Here is a 20,031-nt window from a genome sequence, read left to right as displayed (position 1 = left end):
ATGCCCTTCAGCAGTAGCAGCTGGCAGGAGGGAGAGGAGGAAAAGGCAGCATCACTGCAGAGGAAAAGGGGGGGGGGGGGGGAGTACACAGGGAGTTTAGAGCATTGTAAAGTGAGAGTGTGATTGGAGCAGCAGTGGGTTGAAGATACTGGAACCGATCTCCCCGCGGCTGCTCCTACAGCTGAAAGCCGGCAAGAGGGAAAGGAAGAGAAGTCACAGGGGCCTACATATGTGATGTAATAATGCTCCCATGTACATCTATATTTACAATCTACGCACAGAAACAAACAAAGCATATTCTGAGCACACATTTTAATAAAATCATTATAGTTTCCCTTTAAACAGTGTTTGTAATATATTCCTTCTGCATAAGCAGTCATAAAAAGAACAGGCATTTGAACAATTGCATATATAACAAATAAACACAAAATCCACATTTAGACTCCGTCAACATAAATATCTTCATGTCAATCATATTGCACAGTTTAAAAATAATGCTACATAAAGCACACACAATAAAACATTTACATTCCTTACATGGAAAGTTTATTCGATCAGTCAGGTTTAAAGGACCAGATACAAAGACATTTAAAAGTAAATCCTTTGGGTAAGACACTAAGGACCCAATTCATAAAGTAGCGGTTTGGTCTTACTGTGGCTATACCGCTGCATAAAACACCTATGAAGCACAGTGTTGTGCTTTAACTCAGGCCTAGTGCATTACCATAAAAAATATGTGGTTCTGAGGAAGAGGCAAGTCCTCGAAACGCGTCAGCCTATTGGATGTCTACACTCCCTATTGCGGACTGTTACTCAGCGCGGTGTTGACTCAGCTGTTCTTTATGATGTGCCTTGACTATATTGTCGTTTGTGAGTACAACACCTATTTTATTTTTTATTAAACATTTTTTATGGTAATGCACTAGGCCTGTGCGCCCTCTGTTTGCTCTTTTCTCATTCAGTATCTTTGGATATCCCCGGTCTATTGAGGGCAGCAAGGTGCATGTTCCAGGACATTCTTAATGTGGTTGTAGCCTGCATCGAGTCCATCTCCAAGCACAGGAGCATTTGTGTTTGAGGGGACAGATGAAGCATCAGATCTTTTAAACATAGTTTACTGTGCTTCAGTTATGAATGAACACAGCAGGGATCAGTACCGAAGCATCCTACCTTCCCAACTCTGCCAGTGGCTCTCCAACATCTTTGTATACAATGCAAGACCTGCAGTCCTGAACTGTACTTACAGGCGGCAAGGGTCTGCCCAGATTGCACTGCCATGTGAATGAGTAGTAAGGAAAGTATAGCTGCGTATTCTGTTCCCCCCCTAGACAAAATGAGCATTGAACCCTTGCAGTGCGGTGAGGACCCTCTAAGGGGTTATTTTAAACCGGAGCTTAAAAAAATATGTGTTGTATTCTGCTAGCTTTTAGAGTGAATAGGAGTTTGAAAGAAAAATTATAGAAAAAAATAACCCGCCATGTTACCTATCAAAGTCATGTGACTGACTTTCTTCCAATCACAGGGTTCTCTCTGTTGCATTCAGTAAAGAGAACTCCCTGAGGTTCAGTACCGCAGCCTGCATTTTATAAATGATCCGCAAGCCACAATATTAAATAAGGCTGTGAAGTATAATAAGTAAAACGAACCCTTACAGAACCTAAAGATATTTGACATACACTGGTAACATTGTAGACAAGATACTTCTCTACAAAATGCTGATTTTCTGTTTAATAGCCTCATTTATTTATTTATTTCAAGTACTTATATAGCACCGTCAATTAACGCAGCGCTTTACATATATATATTGTACATTCATATCAGTCCCTAACCCTCAAGGGGTGTACAATCTAAGCCTTAGGGTGGGGGGTGGGGTTGGAGGTGGACCTGGGCAAGGTTGGGTGGGGCAACTGGTGGAGAGTAAGGTTTGTGCCTGGCCAGTAGGTCTAGACCAGGGGCAGACTGACCATTTGGAAAGTCGGGCACTGCCCGAGGGCCCGGGGTCAGTAGGGGGCCCCATGAGATGCCCCTGGTACCTTTTTCATAGGATCCCCTATTGCCCGGGGGCCCCATGAGTTGTCAGTGTCTAGACCTCCCCTGGTCTAGACTCAAAATTTTGTGATCTAAGGTCCCTAACTCACATTCATACATACACATAATAAGGCCAATTTAGACATGAGCCAATTAATCTACCAGCATGTCTGTTGAGTATGGGAGGAAACCAGAGTACCTGGAGGAAACCCGTGCAGGCACAGGGAGAACATGCAAACTCCAGGCAAGTGCCATGGTTGGAATTTGAACCAATGACTCTAGTACTGCTAGGTGGAGGTGCTAACCATTTAGCCACTGTGCTGCCGTTAAATCATAATGCAGTCAGCCACTCTTCAGTCTGATATGGCTGCAGTCAATATGGTCAGCAATATAGTGAAAGGTGAATAGAGAGCTGTATATTTTAAAGCAACCCTGTCAGGCTAAAAAAATCCAAATGCCCCTTTCACACATGCGGATCATTCAGTCACATCCGTTCAGTCACATTTTTTCAAAGAAAAAACTGATTAAGTTTACATCAGTTTTTCATCAATTGTTTTACATCCACTACAAATGCAAAAAATGGAGCGTTTGTCCGTTTACATCCATTTTTCACCTGTTTTGTTTTTTGAACAAAAATAGTGCATTGAGCCCTTTAAAAAAAAAAACGGACGTGGATGTAAATATATGATCATCCATTTACTTCCGTTTTTTTCATAGAAATGCATTGATGTCCAATTTTAAAACGGATGAAAAAACAAACGGTCCGCATGTGTGAAAGGTGCCATAAGGAAAGTGCTAAAGAAGAGGTAATATGCTCAGCCCTTGTCTCATACCTTCACTCTATTTCTGTACAGCAGCCTCTCTCAGTCGCTTTAGCTGTTTGACCCTTCAAAAAGGGTCCCCCAGCTGCATGTCATGGTTCCATCCATTGGCCCCTACCTCACTGATGTGTCCTGTAGTGACCTATAAGTCAATAGAATGAACCACAACATGGTATCCAAAATTCCCAGAAGTGTTGAATGCTGAAGAGACGGAGGTTGAAGTGCTGGAACAGAGGGTGGGTAGGAAACTTGAATCAATGGGTATGTGAATAAAAAACCTTTTCTATTGCACAGACATCCCTTTAGAAGATTTTTATACCCAAATGGGTCACTTTAAATGATAGACCTGTCAAGTGATAGGATTTGATGTATATTATTGATGTTCATAATAGCTTTTGTATTTAGGGCACCCGGAATATTAGGTTAGAAGTCTGTCAACCTCGTAAGCAGATGGTGAAGGATAGAACCAATCACAATCTAATTTATTCCATCAGAATTAATTCTTTACTAGGAAAATGTATAGTATAGATGTGGGCATATTCGACTGGACATTTATGTTTTTTAACCAAAAATGTGTTGAAGATAAAAGTGATTGGAAGTGAACATTATAAAATGCTACATTTGTTGGGTTTTTTGTGCAGATTGAACAGTTTCGTTGACAAATCAAGTCCCCCACAGCAATCCAAAGACTAACCTCCTATTGTCTAACTGCAGTGGAGGTCTCTGACCTGGTTGGGTTGTCTTAAAGGGTGCTTGGATCACACATGTAATTGAAAAGCAATGAGAATCTTATGGCAAGAAAATAGTTCAGATATACTGTATGTATTCTAATTATTGGGTGTAAGGACCTGGATCACCTGCTGGAGCCACTGTGCCTCCCAGAGCTGAAGGTTATTGTTCCAGTGTCCACCAGCAATTGTCTCCCAGCAGCCAGCAGAGCCCAGCATGAAGTTTCCACCTGATACTGGCTGCTGGGAGGGTATTTAGTTCCTCCTCTACATTTACCTTTTTGTTACAGTGTATTGCTTTGCTGCCAGATACACTTGCCATTTATCCAGCTCCTGATCTTCCTCTTGCCCTGCATCTGTACCTTGCTGCCTTATACATGCTCCTTTTGTTCCTGATCCCAGTCTCAGTTCCCACCTTCCTTGCATCTCCAGCTTTACACTGTGATCTGTGTTCTTCATTTTGTACATATTGTATATATTATATTATAGATAACTTTTTAGGCGTTTTGTGTTTGGGTTGTGATTCGCTCGTATTTTCATGTTTGCTGTGTTTTATGTTTGCTGGTGTTTGGATGTCTTACTATTAATAAATTTACTTTACTATATATAATCTGGTCTCAGTTTCCCAGTGTAGCTACGCAGATTTGGCCATCCTTGTTACTGATTCCTGACATTGGGATCGATTGATTGCCTGGACATCAATATCACACCCTGACAAAAGGTGAGCAATTGTACACAATATATCAAAAAAGGCGTTTCATCTCTAAATGGCAAGCTCCTATTGTCTCCACCTTTTCCACATCAGAAGTGACATCCCTTTACAACTCCTTCCACTTCATCCAAAAGGTAGAGAGAAGCAGGCATCAACAGCAGGGCTCTTACTTTACTTTCCATTCATCGTGCATCAGCATCAGAGGTTGGTCATCAGCTCTGAGGAAAGGGATTCGTCCCCGAAACGCGTCAGCCATTTGACCGCACTGCCAGTGAGAACACCTTGCCCGCTGTTGTGGCCATTGTCATTTTCCATGCTTTTTAGATACATGCTTCGTCTGTGAGTATGTTTTTATGATTTAATTCCTACAATAAACCTTGGATAATGCACTAGGTGTGTGCGCCACCTGTTTTCTCTCTATCCAGTGGCTGATTTCCCCGTCTGAGGAGGGCTGCACCCCTGGAACATTTCCTTTTGGTTGTCGCTGTCCTGGTACCCTTGGCTTCCCTTTTGGCTGTGCATATCCTGAGGCGCTGGAGAGTACATACGTCATCCAAAAGGTAACCCAATGTTGTACAAACCCCCTACAACAGCTGGCTCGAGTCTTCCTGCATAACATCAATTCTTGTTTCTAATCTCTACAATTTGCTATTGCTGTTCTGGTCCACATTTTTCTATCTCTCTCTCTATGTTATTTAGTTTTATTTGTTGATGTATGCAGAATGGTTTATCAAAGTAGGGAACTAGCCACCATGAATGATTACTACTTACATCATTTTGGATGACCTGACATTCCCCTCCCTCTATCCCCTCTTCTTCTTTTAGAATGCTGTTTCACCCCCCTCCTGATTATCCATCCATGTCTCCTTAACATCAATATATTGAGCTATCCACTTATTCATGTGAGATACATTTTAGACTGTGGAGGATACTAAATATATTATTCCCATGTATGAAGGAACACAGTATTCTTTTGGTTGCAGTTTTGTGAAATTTAATACTATTTCTATTAAACAAAAAAAAAAGGGAACAATTGTAATGAATATGCATTTTTGTTTGGGGGGCTGAATGTTTCTAGCAGTGTGTGGGGTGGCTATGGAGCCTAAACTGACTGCTCAAACTGATGACATGTCCATATATACTTAGGGTATTGTTTTGGCATCTCCGATTGTAGCTTCCACCTACCAGATATGTGGCATAAGTAGCCAATAAGGGCTAGAGTCACTTGGGCTAATAAATATTTATTTTGTAAAAAATCAGCAAAAAAATATTTCTGCATGGTGGAGCTGTATGTAATCCTGAAATCTATTATTCAGTACGTTTGGCATCATGCCTTGCCATATACATTTTTTCTTTCAAAAGATTTTTTGTAAATTTATTGCAAGTGCAATAAATGTATTTCAAAGTTTCTTATAAACCATCTGCAACAGGAAGTGCTTTTATTGGTAAGAACCTGAAGATCCTGCAAGTAACAGCACTTCACGTTGCAGGATTACGACACTTAGCCATGGCCCCGCGGTTAGCAATAGACTTGTCAGCTTGTTGTGCAAGTCTCTTCAGTTGGCCATTGGATTGCCTTTCAGGTCTATTAGAAATCAGCCCAATAGCCAACTGAAAGAATGCCCCAACATAGGCCAACACAGCTGCTGCTAATTGCAAGGCATTGGCTTAGTGTTGTCAGCCTGCTACAGACATTGCTGTAACTGATGGGCACTCCAGGTAAGAAACTTTGCAACAAATGTAGAAGAGGGATGTTCCCTTTTAGACATCACGCCCATTCAGATTCTCAGCAAACTAGGCAGAATACATATTCCAAGATTCTCGTATCTGTACCACTAAACATATATACATTGCCAACATTTTTTTATAGATATCTCTCCTGTATACCATCCATTTAAAGCTGGCTAGTGGTCTTTAAAAAGTTTCATGTGTTTCCTCTAGTTCCCGAGTACCCCATGAGTACACAGTAACCAAGGAGCTCCAATATGCAAAGAAGAGCAACTTTTATGGTCGACATCGCCGGCTAGCCCCCTCGCCATGCCCTGCTTTTTCACCATTGGTTAGTGAAGCTTTCTATCACAGAGATAGGCCAAGAGTAAGGGTGCAGGAGAGGTGGAAGAGGTGGAGCCAGAGCTGATGATCACAGTTTTCAAGAATTCTGATGTGCCCTCAGGAATTGTCAACTGATGAACAGGCACTTGAAGATAGCTGTAGAAAGTAAACATTTAGCAACTTTTTTAAGCTTCCAGGTACAGGAGGTTTGTGTACACATTGGTCATATCACTGTATTATTTTCCTGATGTTGTTGGAATAACGCCAACTGCAACTAAACATTAAATTGATACTATAGCAAGTTTTCAGTTATTTTGACTTACTACTGCAATATTAACCTGCAAGTAAGTTTTGATGTGACTTTCATTTTTTTACCTTCAAATTTTGATTGCATCTAAAACACAGATTTGTAACTGCTCCCTTTTAGTGGTCACCTGTATATTGGGGAACGTACAAGGGATCTTCAAACAGCTTTTACATATATAACAGAGTTAAAGAAAAAGTGCAGAAACATTTTGAAGAACCCTTGTAATTAGCATCTCTGCCTTTGAGGACCAAGGGAGGTATTTGTCCCATGTTTTTAATTGCGTGTATCATCTGATTAAGAACTTTAAAACTCTTTCTTTTTTTTTTTTTTTTGGTTTGAGTCAAAATATTAGTTCTTCATGAAAGGGCTTAGTTACAGCAACTGAAGTGTACGAACTTTAAAAACAAAAAAATTTATTCTTTTGGCGTTCCAAAATCTTACAGTCCTCAAAGAGTTAAAGCATTACTTGCACCAAAATGTAAGGTCTGCATATTAGATCAGGCCCCCTTTCCCCATTTATTTCAAATTGCCACATGATCTCGATAAAAAAAAACATACTGTACCTGGCTGTGCAAAAAAAAAGTTATAAAAGATAATTAACTTAAAGCAGGATTTCACTAGACGTCAATTATCCTTTCTTCCATCAAGATTCTAAGAATACTGAGGATTCAGAAATCTTGCAAGAAGACACCACATCATTGTTCAGAGCTTTGCACGGGTGTCCCGAGGGTTTGTTGTCACCCGATGCGATAACACTTGGTGACACCCCCTCCGACAATCCCCGCAGGATGGAACGGATCTGCGAATTGAGCATAATGGATCGGACTACAATCCATTATGCTCCCCAATCCGCAGACCTGATCCATCCTGCGGGGCTCGTCGGCATGCAACCTATACCCGCTCCATGAAAAGAATCCACCCTGCGGGGACCGTCGGCTTGCTTTACAACTTACCTTTTCATGGAGCAGGTCCGGTATCATCCTGTGCGGTAGGTGGCACCAGGTGCCACTGTTCTGAAGTACATTACTTTGAGTCTTGGAATTCTTAGCTACTCCAGAATCTGACCGTTAGGTTACCATTGTCTAGGTGCCATTGGCAAAAGCCAGCTATAAGGTAAGTATAGTTTCTACCTTTTTTTTTTTTTATCACGGGTGCATTTTGCACAGCTATCATGTAGAGATTTGAGATTGGGGGGCTTAAGCACTAGGTGGACTTTGAATTTTAATGCAAGGTTCTATTTAACGTCTGCTGAGATATAGTCAATTAGATTTACAGATAGTCTATTGATCTGTCAGGTGGAAGTGACCCATGGTCTTGTACTTTGAGACAGAAGCAGTGATTTACTGTGCACCACTACTGAGCAGGAGGCAGAGCCTGCCTATATAGTGAGGAAATATGGCTGCTTACATCTACACATTTATTTACAAACTATACACCAAAACATAATTTTTCAAAACATTAACACACATTGATACAGTAATTTACATGAAGCTGTTCACATTCACATACTGTACATATTTTTAAAAAAATGTTAAAATAATATAGTTTCCCTTTAAACTGGTCTAAAGCAATTTTTCTTTTCAGCTGTCTTTGACACAGAATATGATAAGATTTACTGTCATTGGTTTCTCTGAGAAAATGTTGCACTGCATAATGAAATATGCTCAAGACCTCTGTTTAATATTTATTAGCATTTGGGGAGTATGCCAAGCTTATACTGAATCTGTTAGCTAAATCGTTTGGAATTCAAAAAATACTCAACGTGAAATCACAGATTATTATTAAATTCCAAGATTCACAAGTCTGAGTCCTTCAATTTGGGATTTCCGACTGCTGCTAAAACCCTAGGCGAGAAATAGGCAATGGGTAAGTCGCCCAACCAAGATTGAAGATCTTTGGCATAGATATCTTCTAGATACCATCTGCTAAGGGGTAATCATTAGGTATACATAGAAACAGGCAATCTTGTATTTTTGCAGTTTGACCCTTCTAGGCTTCTGATTAGACAAACTGTGATATCCGTCATTCTAGATGTTATTTACTATAAGTAACTGTCACATGACCCATTTTAGAATACTGGAATTTGACTTACAGTACTGTAAGGCAAATAAACTATTTGTTTGGTATTGATGTGATCTTTTCTATCTCTGATGAGATATCACTCTAGCTAGCCTTTTCAACTACCATGGATGGACTCATCGGCAATCATCAGAGGACCATCACCTCACTGGTCATATTATGCAACACCAGCCAATAGTAGAATCAGAGCTTCTCTTAAAAATGGCTTATTTTGTTTCAATGAGTTCACATTTTTGTTCTGTGTCAGATTTTTGGGAGATGCTGAGTGTGTTTGTTCGTGTACAACTTGGAGAGTCTGATATGGTGGCAACTTTCAGTGAATTCTTGATGGAGCTGAATTCCCAAGCATGTAAACTGATGATTTCCACCCCACAGCAACGACGGGCAATCCTGAACAGTTTTCTGAGGACAGTCTTCCGCAAGAGGATGTAAACCCATGGGTCAAGTATCTGATTCCATGTGGCCATTCGAAGGGCGAAAAGAATTGTCTGATTAGTCTCTTGCGACTGGGAACCATATATCTTTAATCCAATGTTGGCCATTGTGAACTAAAAGGAAAAGAAACATAAAAATGTAAAATAACATTTAGTGTCTTTGCAGAATATAAAAAGCATATTGTAAAGAAGTCTTCTAAGAGTAACATGGTCTACACCTCTAGAACAAAGACATATTTATTTATCAAGGGTTTGTTTTACACCGCGTTCCAAATTATTATGCAAATTCTATTTAAGTGTCACAAAGATTAAATATTTTGTTTTTCAGTTTAACTCATGGATGGCATTGTGTGTCAGGGCTCTTTTGATCACTGAAAACAATCTGGGACACCTGTGATAATTAGATTGGCCGGTGAGCCCAATTTAATGAAAAACTACTAAAGGAGGGTGTTCCACATTATTAAGCAGAGCACCATTTTCAAGCAATATGGGGAAGAAAAAGGATCTCTCTGCTGCCGAAAAGAGTGAAATAGTTCAATGCCTTGGACGAGGTATGAAAACATTAGATATTTCACAAAAACTTAAGCGTGATCATTGCACTATTAAGAGATTTGTGGCTGATTCAGAGCACAGACGGGTTTGTGCAGATAAAGGCACATTGAGGAAGATTTCTGCTCGATCCATGCATCAGATCAAGAGAGCAGCTGCTAAAATACTATTACATAGCAGCAAACAGATATTTGAAGCTGCTGGTGCCTCTGGAGTCCCACGGGCATCAAGGTGTAGAGTCCTCCAGAGTCTTGCAACTGTGCATAAACCTTCTATTCGGCCACCACTAACCAATGCTCACAAGCAGAAATGACTGCATTGGGCAGAAAGATACATGAAGACTAATTTTCAAACGGGCCTGTTCACTTATGAGTGCCATGCAACCCTGGATGGTCCAGATGGATAGAGTAGTGAATGGTTGTTGGACGGCCACCGTGTTCCAACAAGGCTGCGACGTCAGCAAGGCAGTGGTGGAGTCATGTTTTGGGCCGGAATCATGAGAACAGAGCGGGTCGGCCCCTTTAGAGCCCCCGAAGGTGTAAAGATGATCTCTGCAAAGTATGTGGAGTTTATGACTGACCACTTTCTTCCCTGGTACAGAAGGAAGAACTATGCTTTCCGTAATAAAATCCTCTTCATGCATGACAATGCACCATCTCATGCTGCAAAGAATACCTCTGCATCAATGGCTGCTATGGGGATAAAAGGAGAGAAAGTCATGGTGTGGCCTCCATCCTCCCCTGACCTCAATCCTATTGAGAACCTTTGGAGCATCCTCAAGCAAAAGATCTATGAGGGTGGGAGGCAGTTTACATCCAAACAGCAGCTCTGGGAGGCTATTCTGACATCTTGCAAACAAATTCAAGCAGAAACTGTCCAAAAATTCACAAGTTCAATGGATGCAAGACTTGTGAAGCTGCTATCAAATAAGGGGTCCTATGTTACAATGTAACGTGACCTGTTAAAATGTTTAAAAAGGTTAAATGTTGTTAAAAGTTTGATTGAAATAGCTTTTGATTTCAGTAAATATGCTGCAAACACAACAAATGACAATTTTCAGTTCCTTACAACCTATAAAGGGTTTTGAAACTTACTGTGCGAAATAATTTGGAACAGTGCATTGTAAGTGTTTTATGTTTAAAAAAAATACTGTTATCATTAGGAGGTTTGTTCAATAAAATTTGAATTGTACTCTTAATAGTTGATAACATGAGAATTATGCTGACTGTTATTTACATCAATTATTTAGGTAAATGAGAAAAATATCATTTGCATAATAATTTGGAACACGGTGTAAGCCCTGGTTCACACCTGAGTGATTGGAGGCACTTTTTCTAGAATTCCTTTTGTATCCTATGGTGCCTGTTTGCGTCATTGTCACTCAAAATTGAAAACGTACATGAGCGTCTTTGGAGTAGAGTATGAGTTTTTGGTACCTATAAACTTTAATAGGAGCACCTAAAAAAAAAAAAAAAAAAAAAGTCTTGCTTTTCTTGCAATTTCTGTCCTCTCCTTCTTCTAGTAACTAGCTTTCCAGTAGCTAAAACAAAACAAACCTGAAAAATATTTGTACAAGTGCACATTACGATGCTACAACAACACTTAAAAGCTCATGCTTATGTGGATATGGTGCAGCGTGGTGCGGTGGCAGTAAAGACACAGGGTCCAATTGCAATAAGTTGGAACTCTTATTGAAGAGAATGCCAAACTATAAACACCCCAGCGGGAGAACGCTGCTTAGGGAAACACTCACAGTTCAATTCAAATGCAGAGATGCAGCAGGGAGAGATACAGTGTCTAGAGGGCAGAATGAGGCCAGGCTAGTCCGGACCCAAGTGGGTTCCCTAGCCTATCCCTACTCATCTGGAACTCAAAAGGCACTATATAATTTTATTTTTTCACAAGCAACACTGAGTATTGAGGAAAACGTGGAAGAATTGGTTGAAGCACACTGGACACCCAATCTGATACATCATTCATGTTGATTATTGGAGGATGTGCATGATTTAAGGCGATATTTGACCATACTTGAATGTAAGCTCAAAAAAACCAGATGGGAGCACAGGAAAACCACATATTACAAAACAAAAACTTTTATTTTATGGACTGTTGCACTTACAGTAAAGGATATTTGGCTTGGTTTGTTTTATACAAGTAGAAGCAGCGCTGCGCTGATATTGGAATTATTATTTGTGCACATTTGTATAGGAATTCGTTTGAGTGCAGGCGGCCGTTTATTAAAACAAGGTGTAAGAGATTCATAGCAACTTACAAGATACACAAATTTGCATGTAAAAAAATGTTAAAAATGCACATAACTGTGTGTGCATACATTTATAACATAGAAGATGAAGCTCCACACCACTGCTAAGAGGTCCAGATACAACCGTATTCCAATAAAAGTCTGGGGGACAATTCAAAAAGAATCCAACACATTTTTTGCAGGTCCAAAAACGTCCATTTCACCAGAGCCTGATTAATTACAATGGGAATCGAGTAGAAGTGAACTGGATCTTTGGTTTTCATTTTTCAATGTGATTGCAATCACAAGCCTTGTCAGCAGCTGGTCTCGCCCCATTCTACCTTCACCCCCGGTTCACACCTATGCGGCCGTGCGGGTCGTGTTTTGCACGGGCAAGAGAGCCTATTCATTTGAATGGACTCCCCTGCTCATGACACAAAGAAAGAAGTCCCTGCACTTCTTTGGAAAACGCAGCCCGCATGGGGACCCCTGTTCCCAGTATGGTTGCGTTTTCCAGTGCGGGCGGCATGCCATTAGAACTAATGGCACCCGCCCGCGGGTCCGCATGTCTCTGTGCGGGTGCGGATTTTTGTGCGGATCCGCAGCGGCATTACCTGCACAGATGTGAATCTAGGGTAAAGGATAAGTTCACCTTTGGTAACGTGTTACATGTTACACCCATATTCATCATGTAACATGTTATGAACGGACCAGCCCCCGCATCCCCGTGTCTTCTAGCAGGGGATCTTCTCTCTCCCACTATATGTCATAATTAAAAAAAAACGTGTCGTGTGGGACTCCGCCTGCCCGGCCGTAACTCTCATTCATGTGAATGGGAAAGCTACAAGTTTAAACAGCCTTTGCACCTGTTGACTTGTAGTTTTCAATGAACTACCACGGTGCTCAACAGCATCATGGTAGTTCATTTATTATTCCTGTCAGTATCTGCTTGCCCATATGGGATGTAAGAGCAAGCAGATATACTGACAGGTCAGGGGGAGACCTGCGTGGCACCAGCGATCTGTTGATCACTGGTGCAATGCTTTAGAGCAGTAGTCTCCAAACTGCGGTCCGAGGGCACTATTTATCCCAATAATACCAATGATGGGGCACTATTCATCCCAATAATACCAATGATGGGGCACTATTCCTCCCAACGATAGCGATGATGGGGCACTATTCCTCCCAATAATACCAATGATGGGGCACTATTTATCCCAATAATACCAATGATGGTGCACTATTCCTCCCAATAATACCAATGATGGGGCACTATTCCTCCCAATAATACCAATGATGGGGCACTATTCCTCCCAATAATACCAATGATGGGGCACTATTACTTCTACTGACCAAAGGCACAATGCAACTGAACATCACACCTGAGGCATTGCTTACGCTCATCGATTCCTGGCCTAGGACATTTTCTACCCCCACTGGCCACAATCCAGCCCCCCCCAAAAGACTGAAGGAAAGTAAACTGGCCCTTTTGTTTTTAAAGTTTGGAGACCCCTGCTTTAGAGGCTCCAGAAACAAAAAAATAGTAAATGCACATTTTTATACCTACAAAAAAAGTGCATTGATTATTTTTTTATTAAAAGGTGAATGTATCCTTTAATCCAATTTCTGTTGGCTGCTGTAGTCAGTACCACTACGGTAATTTCCTACCTTGATGTTCATAAGTAAGCTCTAAATGTCCTTTGTACAATCAATGACAAACATATATCTCTAAATGAAAAGTATCTCCTTCAGTCCCATTTTGTAAATTATAATTAAGAGGCACTCTTCAGAGACTAACAGAACAGTGTTAATGATCCAATAGCTATCACCATCATAACTTTGGGCCATAAATCTGGGTTATCTGCTACGCTCTGTCCACAGATGGTTTATATCAGTGACAAGTAAAATGCTTCTTCTATGACATAATTCATATCAGGACATCAAACAACACAACATTGTTTCATTAGAGAAATGAAATTTTTGTAAAATGTGTGTCTCAACAAAGATGGTCATAAAATAAACAGAATACCAATAATCCTGAGTCATTTAAACATGTGACCATTATTTCCTTCTGTTTAAAAAGCATTTAAAAAGCAGCAGGAGGCATCTTGCTTTGCCTTTCTTAAATCCCAACCATACCTTAACATACCACCCCTAGCAGTATTATACTGTATACTTTGCTTGTAAATGTGGAAGAAAAATTTAAATAAAACATTTATTGTAAATAGGAGAATAGGTGCAGGTACTCCCCCCATATGAGTCAATCCTTTTCTCCACCCCCTACCCACCACCAAGCACCATCACTTGGGTTCACACCCTACTCACCTCCCAGTACTGCCCCTTTAAAAGAATACAGAACCAAGTATCATTTTGTGATACTAAGTCATTTGTATGGAATTAGATAATGATGAGAGAAGCAGTAAAAAAGATCCCCTGCAGCCAGCCACAATAGACCCCCTCCAGCAACAATTGATCATCCCAGCAACAATAAATCACCCAAAACAATAGATACTCCACAGCAAGAGTATGCCCCCCGCCACCCCCACCGTGCAACAAAAAACCCATCTAGCAACAATAAATCCACTCCAACAACAATAGACCCCCACCGGCAACAACAGATCTCCCATGAGCCAGCATCAACAGACCCTCCAGCAACCAGCAAAAATAGACCCCTTTACAATATATCCCTCCCAGTAACAACACCCCCCCCCCCCAATAACAAAAGACTCTCCCCAAGCAACGATAGATTTCCCATCAGCAATAGTGGACCTCCCCAGCAACGATAGACCTCTCCCTCCAAAAATTATCCCCTAGCAGCCAGCATCAATAGACCTTCCAGCACACCCCAGCACCTCTTGCCATTACATACATTCAGTGCTGGAGGTTCTTGAACTGCATTCCTCTGCATTCCTGATTTAAAAAAGTCCTGATATAAACTAAAAATGAATTATTATACTGAATACTATTATTATGTACTATCAACAATCAAATTATCAAAACAAAATATTTTCACAATAGTGACCTTTAAAATATCATGAGTGCATTATACTCATTGATTATTGTGCTACAGGAACTGTTTCTGACCGTGTCATTCCATAGCAGTTTACACGCTCCTTTCCTCGCAGAACCGGTTCTGCCATGCCACCTCAATTCCCAGCATGACTCCACTAATAGACAGCTAATGTGCCACTGACGGATATAATTTTCTGTTTGATCTCCACTGTCTGGCACATTTAATGACACGTGTAGCATTTGAAACTTACTGCCTGGAGATAATCCCACACTCTTTCCTTCACAAAATTGCTTAATTGTTGCTAATAGACATGACCTATTGCTTTCAGGACAATATTATCCCCAGTATGTTGCATTACTAATATTGGCAGTGCGTAAAATTACCAGATTACCTGTACCTGGCAAACCAAAGAATTCTAAAAACACACACACACACACATATATATATACACCATATTGCCAAAAGTATTAGCACACCCCTCCAAATCATTGGATTCAGGTGTTCCAATCACCTCCATGGCCACATGTGTATAAAATCAAGCCCCTAGGCATGCAGACTGCTTCTACAAACATTGGTGAAAGAATGGGTCACTCTCAGGAGCTCAGTAACTCCAAGTATGGCACCGTGATAGGTTGTCACCTGTGCAATAAGTCCATCCGTGACATTTCCTGGCTACTAAATATTCCACGGTCAACTGTTAGTGGTATTATAACAAAGTGGAAGCAACTGGGAACAACAGCAACTCAGCCACCAAGTGGTAGGCCACGTAAAATGACAGAGCGGGGTCAGTGCATGCTGAAGCGCACAGTGCGCAGAAGTCGCCAACTGTCTGCAGAGTCAATAGCTAAAGACCTCCAACCTTTGTCTGGCCTTCAGATTAGCACAACAGTGTGTAGAGAGCTTCATGAAATGGGTTTCCATGGCCGAGCAGCTGCATCCAAGCTTGACTTCACCAAGTTCCATGCAAAGCGTCGGATGCTGTGGTGTAAAGCATGCCGCCACTGGACTCTACAGCAGTGAAGACATGTTCGCTGGAGTGATGAATCACGCTTCTCTGTCTGGCAATCCGATGGATGTGTCTGGGTTTTGCAGTTGCCAGGAGAAAGGTATTTGCCTGACTGCATTGTGCCAAGTTTGGTTGAGGGGGGATTATGGTGTGGGGTTGTTTTTCAGGGGTTGGGCTTGGCCCCTTAGTTCCAGTGAAGAGAACTCTTAAGGCGTCAGCATACCAAGGCATTTTGGACAATTTCATGCTCCCAACATTGTGGGAACAGTTTGGAGGTGGCCCCTTCCTGGTCCAACATGACTGCGCACCAGTGCACAAAGCAAGGTCCATAAAGACATGGATGAGCGAGTTTGGGGTGGAAGAACTTGTCTGGCCTTCACAGTCCTGAACTCAACTTGATAGAATGCCTTTGGGATGAATTAGGAGACTGCGAGCCAGGCCTTCTCGTCCGACATCAGTGCCTGACCTCGCAAAAGCGCTTCTAGAAGAATGGTCAAACCTTCCCATAGACACCCTCCTAAACCTTGTGGATGACCTACCCAGAAGAGTTGAAGCTGTTACAGCTGCAAAGGGCGGGCTAACTCTATATTGAACCCTACGGACTAAGACTGGGACGCCATTAAAGTTCACGTGAGTGTAAAGGCAACCGACCAATAATGTGCATATTTTATTATTATTATTATTATTATACAGTATTTATAAAGCGCCAATAGTTTGCTCAGCGCTGTACATTACAGAGGGGGACAGAACATGTGACAGAACAATACCAATACAATGCAAAACATGAGGGGATTGAGGGCATATTTGAACATAAAATCATATTGTACAGTATATTGCATATAATAATTGTATATACTCAAACCCATTCCATTCTACTTCTTCCAACTGCTGAAAAACCAAAAACATCAGCTGGAGTTTCACTTGTGTTTTTAATATTTTTTCCAGGAAAGATGCTATAGTCAACAACTGATGCTATGGTCAACCACTTTAAGGTACCCCTGCTGGCAGACAGCAACCTCCATAAGGTTCAACAATTGGACAATCTGTATTTTGAGCTCTGAACAGGTCCAGTGTTCCTACAACACGCGTTTATAAAACAATACTTTATTCAGCCCCATGCACCTGCATTTGTACACAACTAACCACAACCCACCTTAATGCAGCACTGTAATGGGGCACCTAGAGAACAATAGTTTTCTATGTACCCTTGCATTGAGCCTCCATTGATCTACGCAGCTCAATGAACATAGTGTGAATGAACCCTAAATTTCTCAGATAAAAAATTCTGGGTTTGTACAAATAGTATCCCATCTGTATTTGTAGCCCATAGAATCTCAGTGTCAACTTTTTTGAGGCATTCTACAAATGCAGATAGAATACCACTTGTACAAACCCACAATTTTTTTTTATCTAAGAGACTTAGGCTGGCCATACATTGTACAATTTTCTTGAGAATTTTGCTTTAGATTTACCAAAAAACATATAATATGAGGTCAAACCTAAACAGCATTTTCAATTGTATCCAATCAGGCAGACTCTTGCACTACATAGTTGAAGGTAAATCTAAAGGAAACTGGGCAGAAATTGGACAGAAAATTGTAAGGAAATTGTATAATGTATGGCCAGCCTTAGGCTACTTTCACACTGAGGAGTTTTTGAAGTATTTTTGCATTAAAAAAAAGCACCTGAAAAGCTAAAAATAAAAAAGTTTGCTCAGCGCTTTACAATATAACGGGAGACAATACAGCAACAATACAGTTCAATACAAGAGGAATTTGAGGGTCCTGCTCCTTGGAGCTTACAATCTAGGAGGGAGGGGCTAGTGTTACAAAAGGTAGTAACTGTGGGGGATGGACTGGTTGGAAGAGTAAAAGATTCCATTATTATCTGAGGGCAGGATAGGCTTCTCTGAAGAGATAGGTTTTCAAAGATAGCCTAAAAGTGAGCAGAGTAGGCGATGGTCTGATAAATTGGGGTAGAGAGTTCCAGAGGATGGGGGAAACTCTGGAGAAGTCCTGGAGACAAGCATGGGAGGAAGAGACAAGGGAGCTAGAGACTAGGAGGTCTTGCAAGGAGCGTAGAGTACGGTTTGGGTGATATTTAGAGACAAGATCGGTGATGTAATTTGGGGCAGAGTTATAAATGGTTTTATACATCAGTGTTAGTGTTTTGAATTTTATCCATTGGGCAATGTGAAGCCAGTGGAGGGATTGGCAGAGAGGGGTGGCAGATACAGAACAGTTAGTAAGGTGGATGAGTCTGGCAGCAGCGTTCATGATAGACTGAAGAGGGGATAGCCTGCTATGAGGTCGGCCAATGAGGAGGGAGTTACAATAGTCAAGGCGAGATATAACAAGGGAGTGAATAAGTTGCTTAGTGGTTTCCGAGGTTAGGAACGGACGTATCTTGGAGATGTTGCGGAGGTGAAGTCTACAAGATTTGGACAGTGATTGTATTTGGGGCTGAAAGGACAGATGGGAGTCTAGGGTTACACCTAGTACCCTGGCATGAGGGGAGGGACTGATGATAGTGTTATTGATCTTGATGGAGAAGTCAGGGGAGGGGGGCACGGGCTGGAGGGAATAGTATGAGCTCAGTTTTGGAAAGATTGAGTCTGAGGAAGTGGAGTAACATCCAAGCCGATATGTCACTTAGTAGGTTAGTAATGCGAGTGGAGACTGAAGGGGTGAGGTGAGGAGTAGAAAGATAGATTTGTGTGTCGTCGGCATAGAGATGGTACTTAAAGCCATGGGAGTTTATCAAGTGACCAAGGGAGGAGGTGTAGATGGAGAAGAGAAGGGGTCCAATGACAGAACCTTGAGGTACCCCTACAGAAAGATGGAGTGAAGAGGAGGAGGCAGCGTTATAGGTGACACTGAAGGAGCGCTGCGATAGGTAGGAGGATAACCAGGAGAGAGCAGAGTCTATGTATGTGTTCACACTGGGGCGTTGCGCTTCCAATGCGGTGTAAAAACTCCTGCTTGCAGCATCTTTGGAGCATGTTTCTTCGGTTAAAAAAACACCCCAAAAACTCCTCTTCCCATTGAAATCAATAGAAAGCGCCTGAAAAGCGCCTGAATAACGCCTCTAAGAAAAATTTTTGGTGCAGTTTTTAAGTCACATGCCCTTTACAAAATGCTCAGAAAGTGTGGCAAAAGCGTGGTAAAATCATGGCAAAAATGTGTATGTGTTTTTGCCATGTTTTTACAGCGGATCAGTGTGAAAGTAGCCTGAACAGACACAGATATATTTTAAACTGTACTGAAATTAAACAGCCACCACTTCACACAGAGTACAAATCTGACAGATGCATTCATCGGAGCAAACCCTTGTGATAAGTACCAGAAAACTTCATTTAGAATGTCAGAGAAGAAAGGTCGCATTAAATGACACAAATGTACCGGGTGCAGTGCTCTCATTTGCAGTTCAACATTTTCTCCTCCACATTCAGGTCACAGGTATCTTATTCGTGATCTTTTTAACTGCAGCACAAATATATTGTTTTTCATCTCTTGAACTGTCTTTGTTCTTTCATTTATATTGGCAAGCCAACCGGACCCTTCAAGTGTCAGTTTCAGAAGCATAGGAGGGACATAAGAGTGTCCGGGATCTGCAGAGGCCAATTAATTGCGACAAGCCTGCCGCAGTTCATTTTGTTGGTGCACAGCATCCAACTCATGAACGTAGGGGCACTGTTATATGGACTTTGGTGTGAATCATGGTAAAGACAGAAACCATAACTTATTTCAAAGAGAGTCATATGGATAGACCCTTTGCAGAAGTTTAAACACTGAATTGTTGCAGGTGTGTTTTTACCTGACCGTTGATATAGAATCTTTTCATTTCATGGGGGGTTTTTTTGTTTTGTTTTTTTACATATTTATTGGTGCTTTTATTTTTCTGTTTAGTTTAATATTTTTATTTATTCTTTAGTTTTAAACGTTTTGAGTTTGGATACCACTCACCATCTTGATTATGGGGCATGTTTGGACACCATTCACCATCTTGATTATGGGGCATGTTTGGACACCATTCACCATCCTGAGTAAGGAGCGTGTTT

The 20,031-nt window shown here is 41.2% G+C and overlaps 1 protein-coding gene across 1 annotated transcript in view; it reads right to left on the bottom strand.

The window, feature by feature from the left end:
• Positions 1-8,048: 8,048 nt before the first annotated feature.
• PTGFR (prostaglandin F receptor) overlaps positions 8,049-20,031 on the bottom strand; it is a 51,525-nt gene continuing 39,542 nt past the window's right edge. Inside the window, exon 3 of the mRNA XM_089692206.1 lies at positions 8,049-9,275. Coding sequence (XP_089548332.1) covers positions 8,934-9,275 — 342 coding nt within the window. The 3' untranslated portion in view covers positions 8,049-8,933. The remainder of the gene's footprint in view (positions 9,276-20,031) is intronic.

The sequence above is a fragment of the Staurois parvus genome, unplaced genomic scaffold (assembly GCF_062004578.1).
Source record: "Staurois parvus isolate SC_StPar_1 unplaced genomic scaffold, SC_StPar_1.0 ptg000578l, whole genome shotgun sequence".
NCBI classification, from domain to species: Eukaryota; Metazoa; Chordata; class Amphibia; order Anura; family Ranidae; genus Staurois; species Staurois parvus.
This window is presented reverse-complemented; position numbering and strand designations above follow the sequence as displayed.